This window comes from Falco peregrinus, chromosome 7 (genome assembly GCF_023634155.1).
Source record: "Falco peregrinus isolate bFalPer1 chromosome 7, bFalPer1.pri, whole genome shotgun sequence".
NCBI lineage: Eukaryota > Metazoa > Chordata > Aves > Falconiformes > Falconidae > Falco > Falco peregrinus.
This window is the reverse complement of record NC_073727.1, coordinates 45,641,260-45,657,064: the sequence shown is the minus strand read 5'-3', so window position 1 is coordinate 45,657,064 and position 15,805 is coordinate 45,641,260. Positions and strand designations below refer to the sequence as shown.

The window sequence follows — 15,805 nt, the reverse complement described above, 5'->3', positions numbered from 1 at the left end:
GAACTGGTTTGTGCAAAGTTAAAATTATATGGAATGAGATTGCAAGATGAAGCATGCATGCCACACCTTTTCATTATGTTCTCTCTCTTCCTTCCCCCCCCCCCCCCCCCCCCCCAAATATAACTCTGAGACGTATTTCAGGGTTTTTTTAAGTCAATCCCATTTGATTATTTTAGGTTGTTTGATTTTCTACTCTGATTTCAAAATTCAAGTTTGAGCTTTTGTTTAGAGGACTAGGAAAAATAATTTCCTGTATTCAACTAATGTGTCATGCAATCAAATAATTTTTTCCTAACTTTTAGGATCTTTCTGTGGCAAAGACTGACTGATGCTTTGTGTAATCATTTTACAGTCTAAAAAGAAGCAGACACATTTCTAGGCTAATCTAAAGATTTTTCTCACTTTTTAATGTTACTATTACACTCCAGTAACTTCAAGTTGCTATTACTGATGAAAGCGTATTATAAACCTTTTCTTCCACATAGATACAATATATCCTTTAATTTTATTAGTTTTATTGACTGAGTCTTGTTATATACACACATGCAAGCAGACACATGTGCTTGCACACACACATTCTGCTTTGCCCTATCTCCGTTACAGCATAGTCCTACCCAGGGTCATTACGATGTACATGTTACATATTTCTAGCAAACATGAAAATGAATCAAACAGGAGGAGAGATAAGCTCTGATAGATGGGAGCCTGCCGAGGAAATAAAAGGCAGTAATCTGCCTGACCACTGGACTGCTCTTCCTGGTTGTATTTAAGTGTCCTTTCCCGTTAGTTGCTGCGGAGTGCTGGCTACTCTGAAGTGAAAAATTAAATGACTAGTAAGAATGAAGCAACGTTTAGAGGGACAATTATTTGGTATAACTCCAAAACTAATTGTTCCTGAAGTGATGTTTAAACGAACATCGGCACAAGGCAAGAGCTCCTGGCTCATGGCCAGCACCTTGTAATGGATATTAGTGCGGATGAGGAGTTCCTAAAAGTTAAAGAGAGGGAGGGAGGGGGAGGGAGAGAATATGCGTTTTCAGTGCTCACTCTGCATTTGTTTGTATCCTCCTCCTCCCAGAGATTAGAGGAATACCTGTGTAGTGCTGCTTTATTATGATTTCTACTGAGCCTCAGAATAGGTTCTGATATTTTTTTTCAGGTGGACTGCCAGCTGCCGAACTCGCTGTTGACAGTAAAAGCAGGTATGTTCCTTGCTCACTGCCATTAGCACTGACCATGACCCTTCACACCAAAACCTCTGGAGTTACCCTGCTGCACCAGATTCAAGGCACTGAACTGGAGACACTGAGCAGACCTCAGCTGAAGATTCCCTTGGAAAGATCGCTCAGCGACATGTTTGTGGAGAGCAACAAGGCAGGAGTTTTCAACTACCCAGAAGGAGCCACTTACGATTTTGGTACTACGGCTCCCGTGTACAGCTCTACTACTCTCAGTTATGCCCCTACTTCTGAATCTTTTGGGTCCAGCAGTCTGGCAGGATTTCACTCGCTGAACAATGTCCCACCAAACCCAGTGGTGTTTTTGCAAACGGCACCCCAGCTCTCACCCTTCATCCATCATCACAGCCAACAGGTACCCTATTACCTTGAAAACGAACAGGGGAGCTTTGGGATGAGGGAAACTGCTCCTCCAGCCTTCTACAGGTAAATGCTACAGATAATTTTTCTTCTTTCTTTAAGCAGATATACCGAGAAAATTAGAATGTGGGAATTTTTATGCCTTAATATTTTCTTTTTGCTTAAAGGACCATGTGATTAACTTGAATTATCCATGATACCTAGACTATAAAAAATACTGTAGAAGAAAGCAAAACTAATTCACAGCTCACTGTGACTGTAAATGGTACATTTTGAAAACTACATAAATGAGAAACAAATTGGATGAGTATAAATATTTCTTGGGAAAGCATAAGATCATAATTGATTAAAGAATGGCAAACAACCTCCCTGTTGCAATATATTAGAATTACTGTCTGAAGTACACTAAACAGACTTCCACCATCACACATTTCTGAGTGTAAGTGGCTGGTTGTTCAGCTTTTAGCTGGTATTTTTTTCCCTCTGCCTTCCTTTACAGTGTGAGAAGTGGCTTATGTAAGAAGTAGTTCAGAAGCACAATATCCTTCCTAATCAAACTGTTAGAGTTCACTCAGTGACAGTATATCAGCCGTAACCACCTTCATGCGCTATCCTAAGAGCTGTGTACATATTCACCTGCATTCTTCGTTGGAAAGTCATATGTATTAGGCATAAATCTGGCATGCTGCATTTCAAAAGATAAGATTTATTGATTTTTTTAATGTGTTTGTCCCTCAATAGAAGGGTGGTGGTGGGTTTTTTTTTCTGGAATAGAAAGATAAAAGTATCTTTAAAGGGGGAGGGGAACGATTTTCCTTGGTTTAAATGTGTATTGTCAGTTGTGAAAACATTTACTTAATTTTTGAAGTTGTAGAAATTGATAGAACTGCAGCTTCCAAACACACCAACAACCGCACTGTTAATGCTTGTACAGTGTTAATAGCATAGTTTTGCGTCAGCTTATTATACTGGGCTTCAATGAATCGAAGTGAACAATTAAATGCATTTTTTGTTTTCCTAAAGTCTGTTTGTATCTGTTAATTTGAGAGATACAAGTGAGTTTGCTAGAAATGGAACAACTCTGAAAAAATAAAAGCAAGTTATTTTTTACCCGTTGAGGGCCGGACTCTGCCAATTTTATTTGCACAATATAATAAGTTACTGTGAATAGCAGTGTAACTCACCTTGACTAAGAATTTGGTAGCAGAATCTGGCCCAAAAAAACAGATGCTGATTGGAGTTTTAGTAAATGATTAATCAGTTTTAGGGAGCAAGTGGAGTAAAGGCTGGTGAAATGATAGATAACGGTTATGTCAGGCTGTTCAATACGGTGATCTGTTAACTGAGTCGGTTCAAACAAAATGCATTTTAGTGCAACCAAATACAATACCTGTAGGAAGAGTGAGTACATGTCAGAGCATAAAGCTCTTGAATGATTACCAGTACTTGACGGCAAAACTGCATTTTATGCTAGATTAAAGGGTCTTTTCTATGTGACTGTCCAGTGCAAACCTATGGTGAAAAGTGTGCAACTGACCTTAGCTATGTAAACATTGGAGTAGTGAGTTTGTGAAGTTAAAATACAGAGGCAGAAAATGTACTGTTGTTGGGGTACTTTTACTTGAAGGAATCAGAACCAAGAATCCCCTGGAAATAGAAGTTGGACTGTGGAAATAATGTCCTTTTATGTTTAAACTGTGAATGGAGGTGAGGCACTTCTAAATGAAATTAACATACTTTTTTTAGTTTAAATGCTGCAGCAAACATGTAAAGCCAGTGCTGGATTCCCCATTTCCTGACATTTTTAATGAAGAAATCTGATGAAGGTGTTTCCCTTGCAGATGTATTTTAGCCATATGCTATTCATGAGGCTTTATGCAGCAGTAATTAGGTGAATTTATGGTCTTGGATATGCAGGTGGTTTATCTGCATACAGTGTTATACAAATGATTTAATGATCCCTTCCAACAATAATTCTGTAAAGCTTATCTTATGTGGTAATGAGTAATGTGTATCAAAGTGCTTGCTATGATTATCTTTTGTTAACAGGCATGGTACTGTTGGAATTAAATTGATAAAAGCTTTGCTTTTTTTTTCTTTTCATTTTTGCAAGATTTTATTTACAAATTTATCACCCTCACAACATTAAATATTAGGTCTTTGTTCTTGTGTTTTGGCAAAAGTCCAATCACCAATAGTCTGTTAAAAATAATTTGTATATGTGTTCAGTGTCTGGGAAATATTTAAATACCTAATTATGGGGCTTAAGAACAAGTTCTTTAAGATATAGTAATGCATGAATTTCCAATTTGCTTTACTCATTAGGCTAATCTCATTGGGTTCAGTTGGGTTTGGGGAGAAAAGACAGCATGGGGCAGTGAAATCTGGCAATGAATAAATTGATGCTGTAGATTGGAAGATGTTTAACTGCCAAAATGGTGAGTTTCTGGAACGACCTACCAGTAGGAGTGGTAAAGGCAAAAATTCTCAAACCAAAAGCCCTAACAAAATTTAAAATGGATCATGATCAGTTTGTGATATGGCTGCCTATTTCTGTAATAAGTAATGTAACCTCAGATCCAGAAGGACTCCTCTGTAATTCTCATTTACCTTTCTGTGTAACAGAATTGTGATTTTGGCTTGTAGGACAGAAACAATTGCATTGCATCATCCTGTTATACTCTGGATTTGAGATGCAGATGCTGCATTCAGTGATTAAAGTGGCTAGGACAATAAATTATCATTGCAGGCTGGAGCTGAAGTTATATTCTGTTAATACTTGGATAAAATGTTAAAAATCTTCAGTCACAAAACTCAAAACATAATGTATGTGATAAGGAAAACTTTTAATGTCACTTGATTTTATTAATAATTATTCAAAATCACTCTGACTATCGACAAGTGTAGTTACATGTGTATTAACTCTGAAGTTAGATTTTATTTCTTTCAAATAGTGTTTCCTTTTCCAAAAGGCTTTGTCTCTTATTGCAAGATAATGACAGGTTTCTATATCTAGCTGAAGAACATAATGATATATAAAGGGAAAAAAAAAGATTTTGTAAAAACCACAAAAAATATACCAATCTCTTCCTTCTTGGAGTCTCTAAATCACGGACATCAGAATTTGAGAAAAAAAGAAGGGGCTTAATTAATTCAAATTCTGCTGTCTTTAACATGACTCCTTTTATGTCTGACCTTGTGGCTGTTTTTATAGGGAGCCAAGCTAAAATACCTTTCCCTTATCTTAAAATGTCTGTATCTTCCAGTAAAAGGGAGAAGACATAGTGTTAGTTATGTTTTTAAGCCTCTTCAAATCTCACATTTTATTTTCTCAATCATTTTTTATAATAGGATTTTTTTTATTAAATGCTGACTAGTTGTTGATTATCGTTGCAGGAAATCTTGTGCTCATGGGTATTACAGTAAATTAATTGAAAGATTGCCTTTGCCCTTAACTATTAAATTCAAGTTCTAGTAATTTCTGGTTATTTCCTTGTCCTTTTCGGCAGATGTTTTTTCATTCAGGGAAAAACCAAGATGCCTTTCAGTAGCTAATTTACCTTGGTAAATTCTTACAAGCAATAGCAAAGATGAATCCTTTTTGTTCTGCCAGTGTGTGATGTTCCTGTGCCATCCCACTGAGTCTACATTTCCTCACATCTGAAGTAAAATCCTGCCTGTATTTCCAGCTCTCTGTAGATTGTGTTTAGTGCTGCTTCCAAATCTGGCCAAAAAAACCATAAAAATGGACTGCACCTACCAGCTACCTGATGAGGGTTGGCTGTCAGTCTGTAGTGAGTGACAGGCAGGGTAAATCAGTGTACAAACAGAAATACCAGGTGAAAAACTTATTCACTGCTCCCTCACTTTTAGTAGTTAGTTTGTGAGTATCTTCTAGTACCTTAAGATCTAGGTTTAGATTAATAAAGTATTTGTTTAGTTATAGTCCCGATTATCATACTGAAATTAAATCTGAGTGATTTAAACCTGTTGTTCCAATCAATATAGTCACAGCTTTAATTTTTAATGATTGCTAAAATTGAGAAAGATTACCAGTGTAGACTGATCCCTCTTCTGCTGTGTTTCATAAATCCATCAGTCCAAAAAAGTTACTTAAACTAACACATATTTTTACATTGCCTGATTCATTATGAATCTTTCTAGTTGTTCCTAAACAAGGAGGATTTTTCCAGGTTTTCAGATTAAAAGAATGTTACAATGAATGCAAAATTCAAAGATAATTTTTTTTCCTTCTGTAGTGTGAGGTATTCCATAACATGGAGTACTATGTAAAGTAGTGTTTTGCCTGCTTATGAGTTTTGGTTGGGTTTTTTGGCTTTTTTTGTTTTTAAAAAAATATTTTTCTCTAAAGCATCAATCTGTTCTGAGTCCCCTCTTGAACGGTTTGAGTGTTCAGGCAGTTTCTTGAACACTTAGAGTGTTCCTGTTTTCAAAGCTTGTACTGATATCTCTGACAATTTTACAGCAATAGAAGACTACAATTAGAAAGGCAGGAAAACATGGAGTTATCCTATCTCATGGAAATGTTGTAAAGATAAACCCGTTAAATGTTCTGAGATATACATTACTATTATGAGGGACTTGTATAAACCAGTGTTGCTGTGTCTGCAGCTCTTAGACACTGTGCTGGTGCGGATCCTGCTGCAAGTTTGCTTGCACCATAAAGTCACCAGCCCATATTGTTGAAGAGAAACACTTGTTGCCTGCCTCCTTGTGTCCCTGAATAAGACTGGGCAGTGGTGAAGAGTCGTAAAGGAGCTGTTATGCTTCCTCATCACCCTCCTTTTACCAATATAAAGATGGATCTCACCTGCTCCCTCTGAGCTTCCTTTTCAAAGTTTCCTTCTTATTGAAGAAAACTGTCTTAACTTCTCTAGCAGATGTATTTTTTGCATAAACCAGAGACCCAGGAAGTGCTCCATATGCCTAGTCCTTTCCATGTGGATTTAAAACTTGTGGCTAAAAAATAAGGTTGTTCAGGAAGCCCATGTGGATGGGGTTCATCTGTTTTAAAGGTAGACACCTAGGTCTTTAGGCAGTTTTCCACTCCTTAGGCATCTGGTGCCATTTGAGAGGCCATAAGGTCAGAGGGGTCTAGCTAGCAAATATGACACAGGACTTATTGTGTAGATATATTCTTTTCGGAGTAGGAGGTGGGTGTCAGTGAGGGTCATCACCTGGAACACCTCAAATGACATGTGGCATAGACAACAGCATCAGACCTTCACACAGACTACCTCTTAGTCTGTGGAGACACAGAGAGAAAGAGGCACTGTGAACACACACATTGGCTCTTTCTAAGGTACCTGATTAAAACAGACCAGGTGCATTAGGCTCTAAAGGAGCAAGGTTCTCTTTCTGTGCTGTAAAATATGGCTAAGGTGGCTGATTCTGGTACAGATATCTACTGGGTGAATATGGATGCCCAGTGATGACCAAAGTACATGAAATTAATCCCACCCATACAACTCCTGTTTCTAAAGAGTCAAAACGGTCAACATCTGTAATCTCCCTTCAGACAGACACTGCAGTATGTCCCTTGAGAGGAAGACAGGGAATTGACTCTGTGTCATTGGCCTTGATCATTCTTACTCTGAGGCTAGTGAAACAACAAACACTGCTGGCCATATCTACTCTGATAGGGAAAGCATTAGTTGCTGGCACCAGTTCCTCCAGCAATTGCAAAGTGAACATCGAGTGCCAGCATTTTTTATTAAACCAACAAGAAAGGCTGACCAGATCTAAGGCATAGCTCCAAACAAACACAGAGGAGAACAGTCCTGCAACTGAACTGCATCCACCTCTTCTAACAAATAAAGATTTTGGTTATTTTGTTTATTTGATATAATAAATCAACGACACGCTGAAACTAATCATGAGCTCCCTGGTCTGTCTGCAGGGAGTTTTCTGTTATCTATTCAAGCATCAGAACTGAGATTAGAGCAGAGATGCTGTCCTTCAACATTCTCATTTAAAGTGCTGCTTTTATTGCATTAATTGTAGGGGCTGTTTGTAAAATTTGCCGTGCAGAGGGAAGTCACATTCGAGGTTGTACACTAGCCCTATGCATTTGGATGGCCTTTCCAGTGAACTGCAAAGGTCATTTACCACAGCTTACTAGGAACCCTGATCAATGGGATGCTGGGCAAGGCACGGTATTTCTGCTTTTCTGCCAAGCTCAGATTCCAGTTGCTGGGAGGGTTCTTACATCATCTGACTCAAGTTATTTCTTCTTCTTGTGCAAGACTATGAACATGTGAGATATTGCTTGCCAGATTTAACCTACCACATACTTAGGTGATACCTGTTAGAAACAAGAAGATCATAAATCCGCAGGATAATCTTCCCTGACAAGATATTGGTAACACTATTGGGTTCAGGAATGATCTGGGCATTTTATTTTAACCTTTTACTAGAAGAAGGAAATATGGTCCTTGGAAAACCCAGAGCTTATATATAACTGTTCTAAACTTAAGCCCTATTTAATAGGTGTACATAACAATTGCAGTGGTCTTCCAGCCATCGCAGTGACAGTCTTAACTAGTAACACAACAGCCAGCATCTATATAAATAAGAAAAGATGCCTCCATTTTCCTCTCTGGGAACTATTAGTAAAAGTAAAAAATAACGCTAAAAGTTGAAAGTCAGAAGTAACTAAAAGGACTTCTTAAACAAGCAGTTGGTGACTAACCATGTCAACATGCATGTAGCCACTTCACATCCCGTGGGTGGAATTTCAGTCTACAATGACTGTTCAAGAGTGCAGCCCATTTAGAATCAGACAACATGGGTGGAATATGTTTTTCTCTGTTTCCATGTGCTGCTATCTCACAATGCTGCCAAATGTCAAAACCTACCTCCCCAGGACCCAGGCATCATCATCTTTGTAGAGTAACTGTTGAAAGCTACGGGAGAGAGCCTTCTCTCCCTTTGAGGGTGATACAGCAGTGAGCATCTAGGCAGCACTGGACTGCATTTAATGCCCATGCATTTCACTTCCCATTCATAAGCTATGTAAGTGGTGTATTTTTCCATCTTGATCATCATATCTAAATAAGGAAACTGCTTTTAACTGATTTTCCAGGGAAAACCTGTATTTTTCCTTTTAAGATTTTTTCAGTGTCTCATCAATCTGTTGTGCAAATGTACAGATTGCTACTTCCAGTCTTTCCTCCCTCTTATTACTCACTGTCATGCTGAAACACTGCTTTGATCACTGCAGGCTACTTCAGTACTGATTTGTGTTGCTAAGGTATGACTATGGAAGACTTTGTAGGATGCCACAAAGGGGCTGTCAAAGCTAGCTAGAAAGGGGAAGGAAAATTTGCTGCAGCACGGAAGAAATCTCAGCTCATGTTAAATAAAAATAATTAGGAAAATGCTGTGCAGAAAACAGCAGCTGCAGAATAAGATGTAGCATCAAATTTAGGCCCAAGTCTTAAATCCAAGACTGGGAAACTCATAATATGCTTTCCAGATAACCTCTACTGCAGTTTTTACATATAGCCCTGTTAAAATTGGAATCTATAACACCTACTTTTTTCTTTCTATTTACCTTTTTATTTTTTTTTCACTTTAAGTGTAGTTCAGGTTTGTGAGACAAAATCTATTAATTCATAAATCTATGAAAAATATTCCATTTTTTTAAACTTTTTTCTTCAAATTTATCTGTAAGCAGATGGAAACTTGGAAGGTGCTAAATCTAAAAATCGACATTTAATTTTAATGTTGAAGACAAGTACTATAAAATCTGATACTTGGCAAAAATAAGTCACATAATACCTTGTCATCTGTGTTTTTAGTTTATAAAGCTAGTAAACATTCTTAAAATATTATTTTTTTTTTGCTGAGCTATCTTGATCAAGCAATATCTAGTTATTATTCAGTAACTTGTGTCAGCTGGTGTCTAAAGAAAATTAATTCAAATAAGTGTTCCCTGCTTTGGCAATTAGTTACAACTTGAACTTGACAGTAAGATCCCTGTTTCAAATTACCTATCACAGAATCCTTGTATCCAGGAAACTGTAGCAGTGGCAAAGAATACTATGGCTGAGAGTGTGTGCCAAATCTAGATAACTTTGGGGAGCTAATACGTCAAAGAACAGCTTTGTCTGTTTGCTTCCATTCTGCATTAAAATGATACTCTCTTTTTGGCCACATTGTTAAACACAAGCAAGGATAAAGTGTATGTTACCAACGCATGAGCCACTGTAGGTCATGTATTACCCTGCAATAGTTTTGCCTATTTGGATTATTTAGAACTTGTGGGTTGAAAAGTATTTATAGTTTTGTCTTGCCAGCTATGAGAAATATAATCCTAATTTTCACCTACAAGGGTATCAATAAGAGATAAACCATGCAAATCCTGGAAATGGTGAATCAGCAAAATATTAAATATCTAAGAGCATTCTAACTAGGTTTATGGCAAAAGGTGGTGAGGTAGAAACCCCTATAAAATAAAATATGTGGAAGTTTTATGTGGCAACAATATTGAAATTATTACAATTGTAAGAGGCATGCATTAAGAATATCTGCCAGGCATATTCCAGTTTAAGGAGTCAAACATTGCTAAAACTGATTGCACGCAAATGAGTTAAGTTACTATTACCACTACTTCTTGATCCAAGTAATAAAAAAACAAAACAAAGTGGAAATCTGATTCTGCAGAGAAATTCTTAAACACCCTGGAGCAAAACTCACCTTTCTTTACAGATGGTTCTAGTAACACTGCTTATTATTAAGTCTGCCTAGGTACTTCTCTTTTTTGGTTACGTTGTCCAGCTTTGGCGCATATCTTCAGTATTAGATGATTGTCTCAGGTAATTTTTTTTTTTAACATTTTGACAAAAAAGGGCTTGATTTTCTAATAATCATGAAGGGAAAAGAAAATTTTGCAATACTCATGCAAAAAGCCCCCAACTTTTTCATTGGACAGCCTAGACACTTCGTATTACAGATACAGCTTTGATATTTGGTAATGTGGGGATACTGTCAAATCAAGGTTATTTTTTTTCATTTTTCCCCAGAAAGCTTACTCAATTTAAAGCTACAAACACTTGAAACATCTCACTGTTTACAGTGGGGAATTTTTTTTTTTTCATTTGATAACTAAATTATATGAAATTTCATGTCATGCGTGCTCCATCCTCTCTCAATGATTATATATTGACTGGATTATAAAAGTATCCCTCTCTGACAAAGCGTAAGGTCGCTTTATTGTACAGTTGCATGGATTTTGGACAGGAGTTTCTCTGCAATTATTACTGTGGGCTGAGGCAAGTTACTGAGAGATGAGAATCACAAAGTAAGTCTGGAGGGGCCTCTGATGGTTATCTGGTCAACATCCTGCTCAAAGCAGGGCTAACTCCAAAGTTGTATCAGGTTGCTCAGGTCCTTATCCAGCTGAGTTTTGTAGATAGCCAGGAATGGAGACCTCACATCCTCACAGGACAATCTGTTACAGTGCTGAACCACTCTAACTGAAAAACTTTTTCCTAATGAATAGTCACAATATTCTTTGCTCAAAGTTGTGTCAGATGTCTCTCATCCTTTCACTGTGTGCCTCCAAGAAGAGTCTGGATCTGTCGTCTTTAAAGTCTCCCATCATATAGTTGAAGACAGCAATAAAATCCTGCCTTAGCCTTCTTCTCAGAAGACTAAATTCAGCTCTCTCAGCACCTCCTCATACGTAATTCTTTCCAGCCCCCTCCTCATCTTGGTGGCTGTCCACTGGACTTGTTCCAGTTTTTCAAAGACTGTTTTCAGCTTGGAAGCCCCAAACTGGAAGCAGTCTTGCAAGTGCCAAGGAGAGGGGAACTCTTCTCTCAGCCTCCTGTCTGTGTTTATACAAGTACAATCCAGGATGTGCTTGTCTTTCCTTGCTGCCAGGGCATGCTGCTGACTCATGTTCAACTTGTCCACCAGCACCTCCAGGTCATTCTCTGCAGAGCTGCTTTGCAGCCCCTTCTGTATTTCTGCAGGGTGTTATTCCATCCCAGGTGCATGGCTTTGCATTTTCTGGTGTTGAACTTTGTGAGATTCCAGTGGGACCATTTCTCCAGTTTGTTGAGGTCCCCCTGATGGGCATCTTTGCTTTGCAGCATATCCACCAGTCTGCATGCCCCTTCCTTCCAGTTTCATTTCAGTCATTAACTTTTGAGGCGTGACATTTCTCCCTTCATTGCTGTTAATGAAATATTCACCTCAGTATTGATTGCACAGAAATGCTACTAGTACCTGGCCAAATTTGAACTGCTGATTAAAATCTGTTGAGACTAATATTCCAGTCATTTTCCACCCATCTTATAGTTTGTCTTTGCAGCCATTACTCACTACAGTGAGAGTGAGAAAAATGGTCTCTCTTCTGGTTTTAGCATCCTTTTGCTTCATCTGTAATAGTTCTAAAGAGTTTGGCAGAAGTCACACCAGAAAAATGTAATAAAAACTTAAGTTTTCAGGATAGGAAGATGGGATGAGGAGTAAATAAAGGTGGTCTCATTAAAGAACAGAATGGGACATGCGAAGAAATCTGGTGGGTCTGGTAAAGGTAGTAACCTTGACTCTCTGGTGAAGTGCTGTAGCATGTTGTTGTGAGCTGGCAGAACATGGATGAAGAGGGAGTGGTCCAGCAGGAGAAAGTAGATATAAGGACCTGGAAGAGTTTGGGGTGGACCAGAAAAGTAAAGCTGAAGTAGAAACTCTGGAAGAAGACAGAGTTGGAGAATAAAGAGTGGAATTTAAAGGTACTTGGTGACTGAGACTTAGACTGGGGACAGGGGCTGTAAAGAGGACTGAAACAGAGCAAGTGCATGTTGCAGAGCATGGGGAAATAAAAAGGCTGAGAGGGAGAAACAAGGACAGAGCTGGACCCATGCAGAACAATCTTTCTCCCAGCAGATATGTGCAACTGTTGCGTTTGATTTCCATCTACTACAGATTTAGCCAGAAGGTAATGGATTAGCCTGGCTGTTGGTATGTTCAATAGCCCAAGTGGCAGAGGTCAGTGCTGTAGGTATGAGCTTCCATCACTCCTGAAACACCAACTGCCATCAGAAGGACTCAGTGAGATCCTGTTTTGGGTGCTGATTGTTTAATTTCTTTAAAGCCTTTGTATTTCTTATGTTCATAGAGAAAATATATTGGAATTACACCAGTAAGTTCATAACATCAGCTTTCTCAAAGCTGAAACATGCTAGAACTAATTTTGTGTGCATGTATCTCTCCTTCTCTGCCTAATATTCTAACATGTGAAATGCAGATACTACTGCTTTACCACACAGGACCCATACAGATAAACATTAGTTGGTGTCTGTGAAGTGCCCGACTGTTATAATTAAGAGTGCTATTGAAAATCATGTGGAAAATTGACAAGACTGTTTTCAGAGCAGGCTTCATTAAGAAAGAAGACATGATGCTAGATATGAACCAGGGTGAAAACCCAAAATATTGTGCTCAGTCAGTGGAAAAGGTTTTGGAAACTAGCAATGGTATAACTAAACACAGTATCTGAAATGGAACGAAAATGGTTTACAGGCTTGTTAAGCACACATACCCAGCATTTTTCTCGGAAAAAATGAACATATTTCCACTTCAGTCCTTATATGGAATTGCATGTTCAGCTACCTTGCATTTGTTTATTTCATAGGTAGATAAGGGATGAATGCATAAAAGCAAGCAGTTAATGCACTAGTTTTTCATGTTCTCTAATTTGCTTCTGACATGAACTCTGAGATATGACCCTTCTTACTTAGGATGAAGGATTTTGCTGATTTCATTTCAGACACGCATTTCAGTACAAAAATCAATACATGAGCAAATATTAATGCTGTGTGTGCTTTTTTTTATTACCCCCCCCCCCCCCAACAATATAATAAAATTAGCAAGACCAAGATTGTCTTTTCAGGAAAATCTAAAACATCACTGTATGGCTAGCACCATCTTTATTATTTATTAAATATCAGCTTTAGGTATTAATATCTTCAAGTTGTTTTCATGTATGACCCATTTTCTGACTCATATATACCTTGTTTCCCCTCTACTTCATTTTATTGTTGACAAATGTGGACCTATCTGGAAATGGCAAGCAACCTGAAAGGTGCATTGCCTAAGAGACTGGCCCCACTTCTGCATTGTCCCTCCAGGTTTTTCCAGAATTAAAACCCAGAGAGCAGAGAAAAATGAGTTTTCTTGTTTATTATGAGGGAGATGTGGTAAGAAATAAATGATAACAGGTCTCCGACATCTCCACTTTATGGCTTCTGACAAGCACCATGTTTGAGTCACATAGCAGCCTAAAATGAATGGAGTCTGGAGGTGGTCTTTGTAGGGTAGGCTTGATACCAGATTACTTGGGGAAAGTCTCCTTGTCCCAGAGAAATTCCTCAGGTTTGTCTGCTGACTACTTGGTCCTTTTCTGATGACATCAAGGAACAAATTTTAAAAAACAAGGACAAGGTCTGTGTCCTATGGCCAATTCTGAATCTCAGATAAAAAAATCAGAGTTTTCACCGCAAATTTATCTCTCTGGGTGTGGGAGATATTCAAGGCTGTTTTTGTGAGAACTGAGACTCCTTAAAAAGTGTAATGCTAGACATAAGTTAGCCCAACTAAAATATGCCAAGTAGAAATAGAAAAAAGAAATGTAGATCTAATGGAAAAGAAGTAAAATAGTTCAGTGCTTAATAAATTTGAGCTCACTAGCTTTACTGTACACCTCAGTCATGTCAGCATAGTCAAGGAATGGAGGTTTTGTTTACTACATGCATGAATCATTACAGAAATGTTTAGAACAGCTCTTTCTGCAACTGGGAAATGAATGCAGTAGCTGTCCATTTTTTTTGGTCTGTGCTAAGCTCTACAAAAATTGACTAAAATTGTTACAGGGAAAAATTATTTCAAGAGCTACTTTTATTCCTTAGATTTCCATTTTGATACTATCAGCACTCTCAAGCTATCTTCTTTGCCTGTTTAATCCTTGGATGTTCTGAGGACAGGAGGTGCTGTGTTTCTACCATTAGACATGTGCACAGCTGCTGTGTAGAAGAAACAAGTCTTGTACAAGATGATGCAGTAAGAAAAACAATTTATACTTGCAATCAGAGGTTCTGAGTTAAGTTTGAAGTTCAGTACAGATTCAGATACACAGATCAAATATTAATCTGCATATTAACTGAATTCTAATACTGAACTGAATTAACACCCCACTAGAGTATTTCCTATCAAATATGATTTTGCATAGATCCAATCTATGAACCCATTTCAACTGCATTTTCTGAGCTAATGAATTTGTAATGATGCAAGCATACTGCATCCACGACAAAAGATTTAAACTATTGTGATTCATTAATTCAGCAAGGCTACCTTATTACATCCTTGTAGTTACCACAGAGTATTTTTGAGAAGAACTGATGGATTTTAAAGGAGAAATAAAATACTGCATGAGGAATATTGCTGCTAAACTTGAAGTAGTTTGTTTGGGGTTTTTTTGGTGGTTGTTTTTTTGTTTTTTTTTTTCCAGAATAATAATAACAATTGCTTAAAATCTTAGGATGAAACTCAAGTCAGTTCAATTTCTTGTCTGAGAATATGGCCTTTTGCTTTTTGCATCTGCACATATATACCAAGGGGTTTAGCTGAATTCTGTCTGAAAAATATCTCCTGTCTCCTTAAACAAAAAAGAACCCAAACCTTTTGTCAGGAGGTGCTTTGAATATGAATCAAATCTAACCCAAAACCTACTTGCGGGTACCTATATACATACATTATAAGTCAACTAAGAGTTGTTGTCTGTTGTGTTCGGTGGATTTTTCTGGGTCTGCAGAGCTGCATCATAACAGGGGTGGGATGCTCTTTATGTCTCCTTTCCTATGTCTTTTTCTCATCTCCTGACTCACTAGCATCTGCAACAGCAACCCTTCTCTTAAGCACCATGATGCAGAGTTACGTGTAGTTACCTTTTCAGAGCCTGCTGCTGTGCGTGTACTTGTACCATTGTTCAATTCCTGTGGGATGTGTACTTCAGAGTGTAGAACTAGCGAGGAGCTGAGCTCTTGGGTATGAATGCGAAGTGTTCACATTTTATCAGCAAGTGAAAAGAGGAATCAGGAATATGTCTGGTGTGGCAGTTCCCACAGGGATTTGTGGAGCAGTGTTGAGGCTGGAGAATGAAGACACAACTAAGACGTCTT

At 38.0% G+C, this 15,805-nt stretch overlaps 1 protein-coding gene across 2 annotated transcripts in view; it reads left to right on the top strand.

The window, feature by feature from the left end:
* Positions 1-1,038: 1,038 nt before the first annotated feature.
* ESR1 (estrogen receptor 1) overlaps positions 1,039-15,805 on the top strand; it is a 114,785-nt gene continuing 100,018 nt past the window's right edge. The window contains exon 1 of one of the 2 annotated variants that reach the window (XM_055810944.1): positions 1,039-1,664. In XM_055810944.1, the coding sequence (XP_055666919.1) occupies positions 1,237-1,664 (428 nt within the window). In that variant the 5' untranslated portion in view covers positions 1,039-1,236. The remainder of the gene's footprint in view (positions 1,665-15,805) is intronic. The other variant, XM_055810945.1, reaches the window with a different exon arrangement.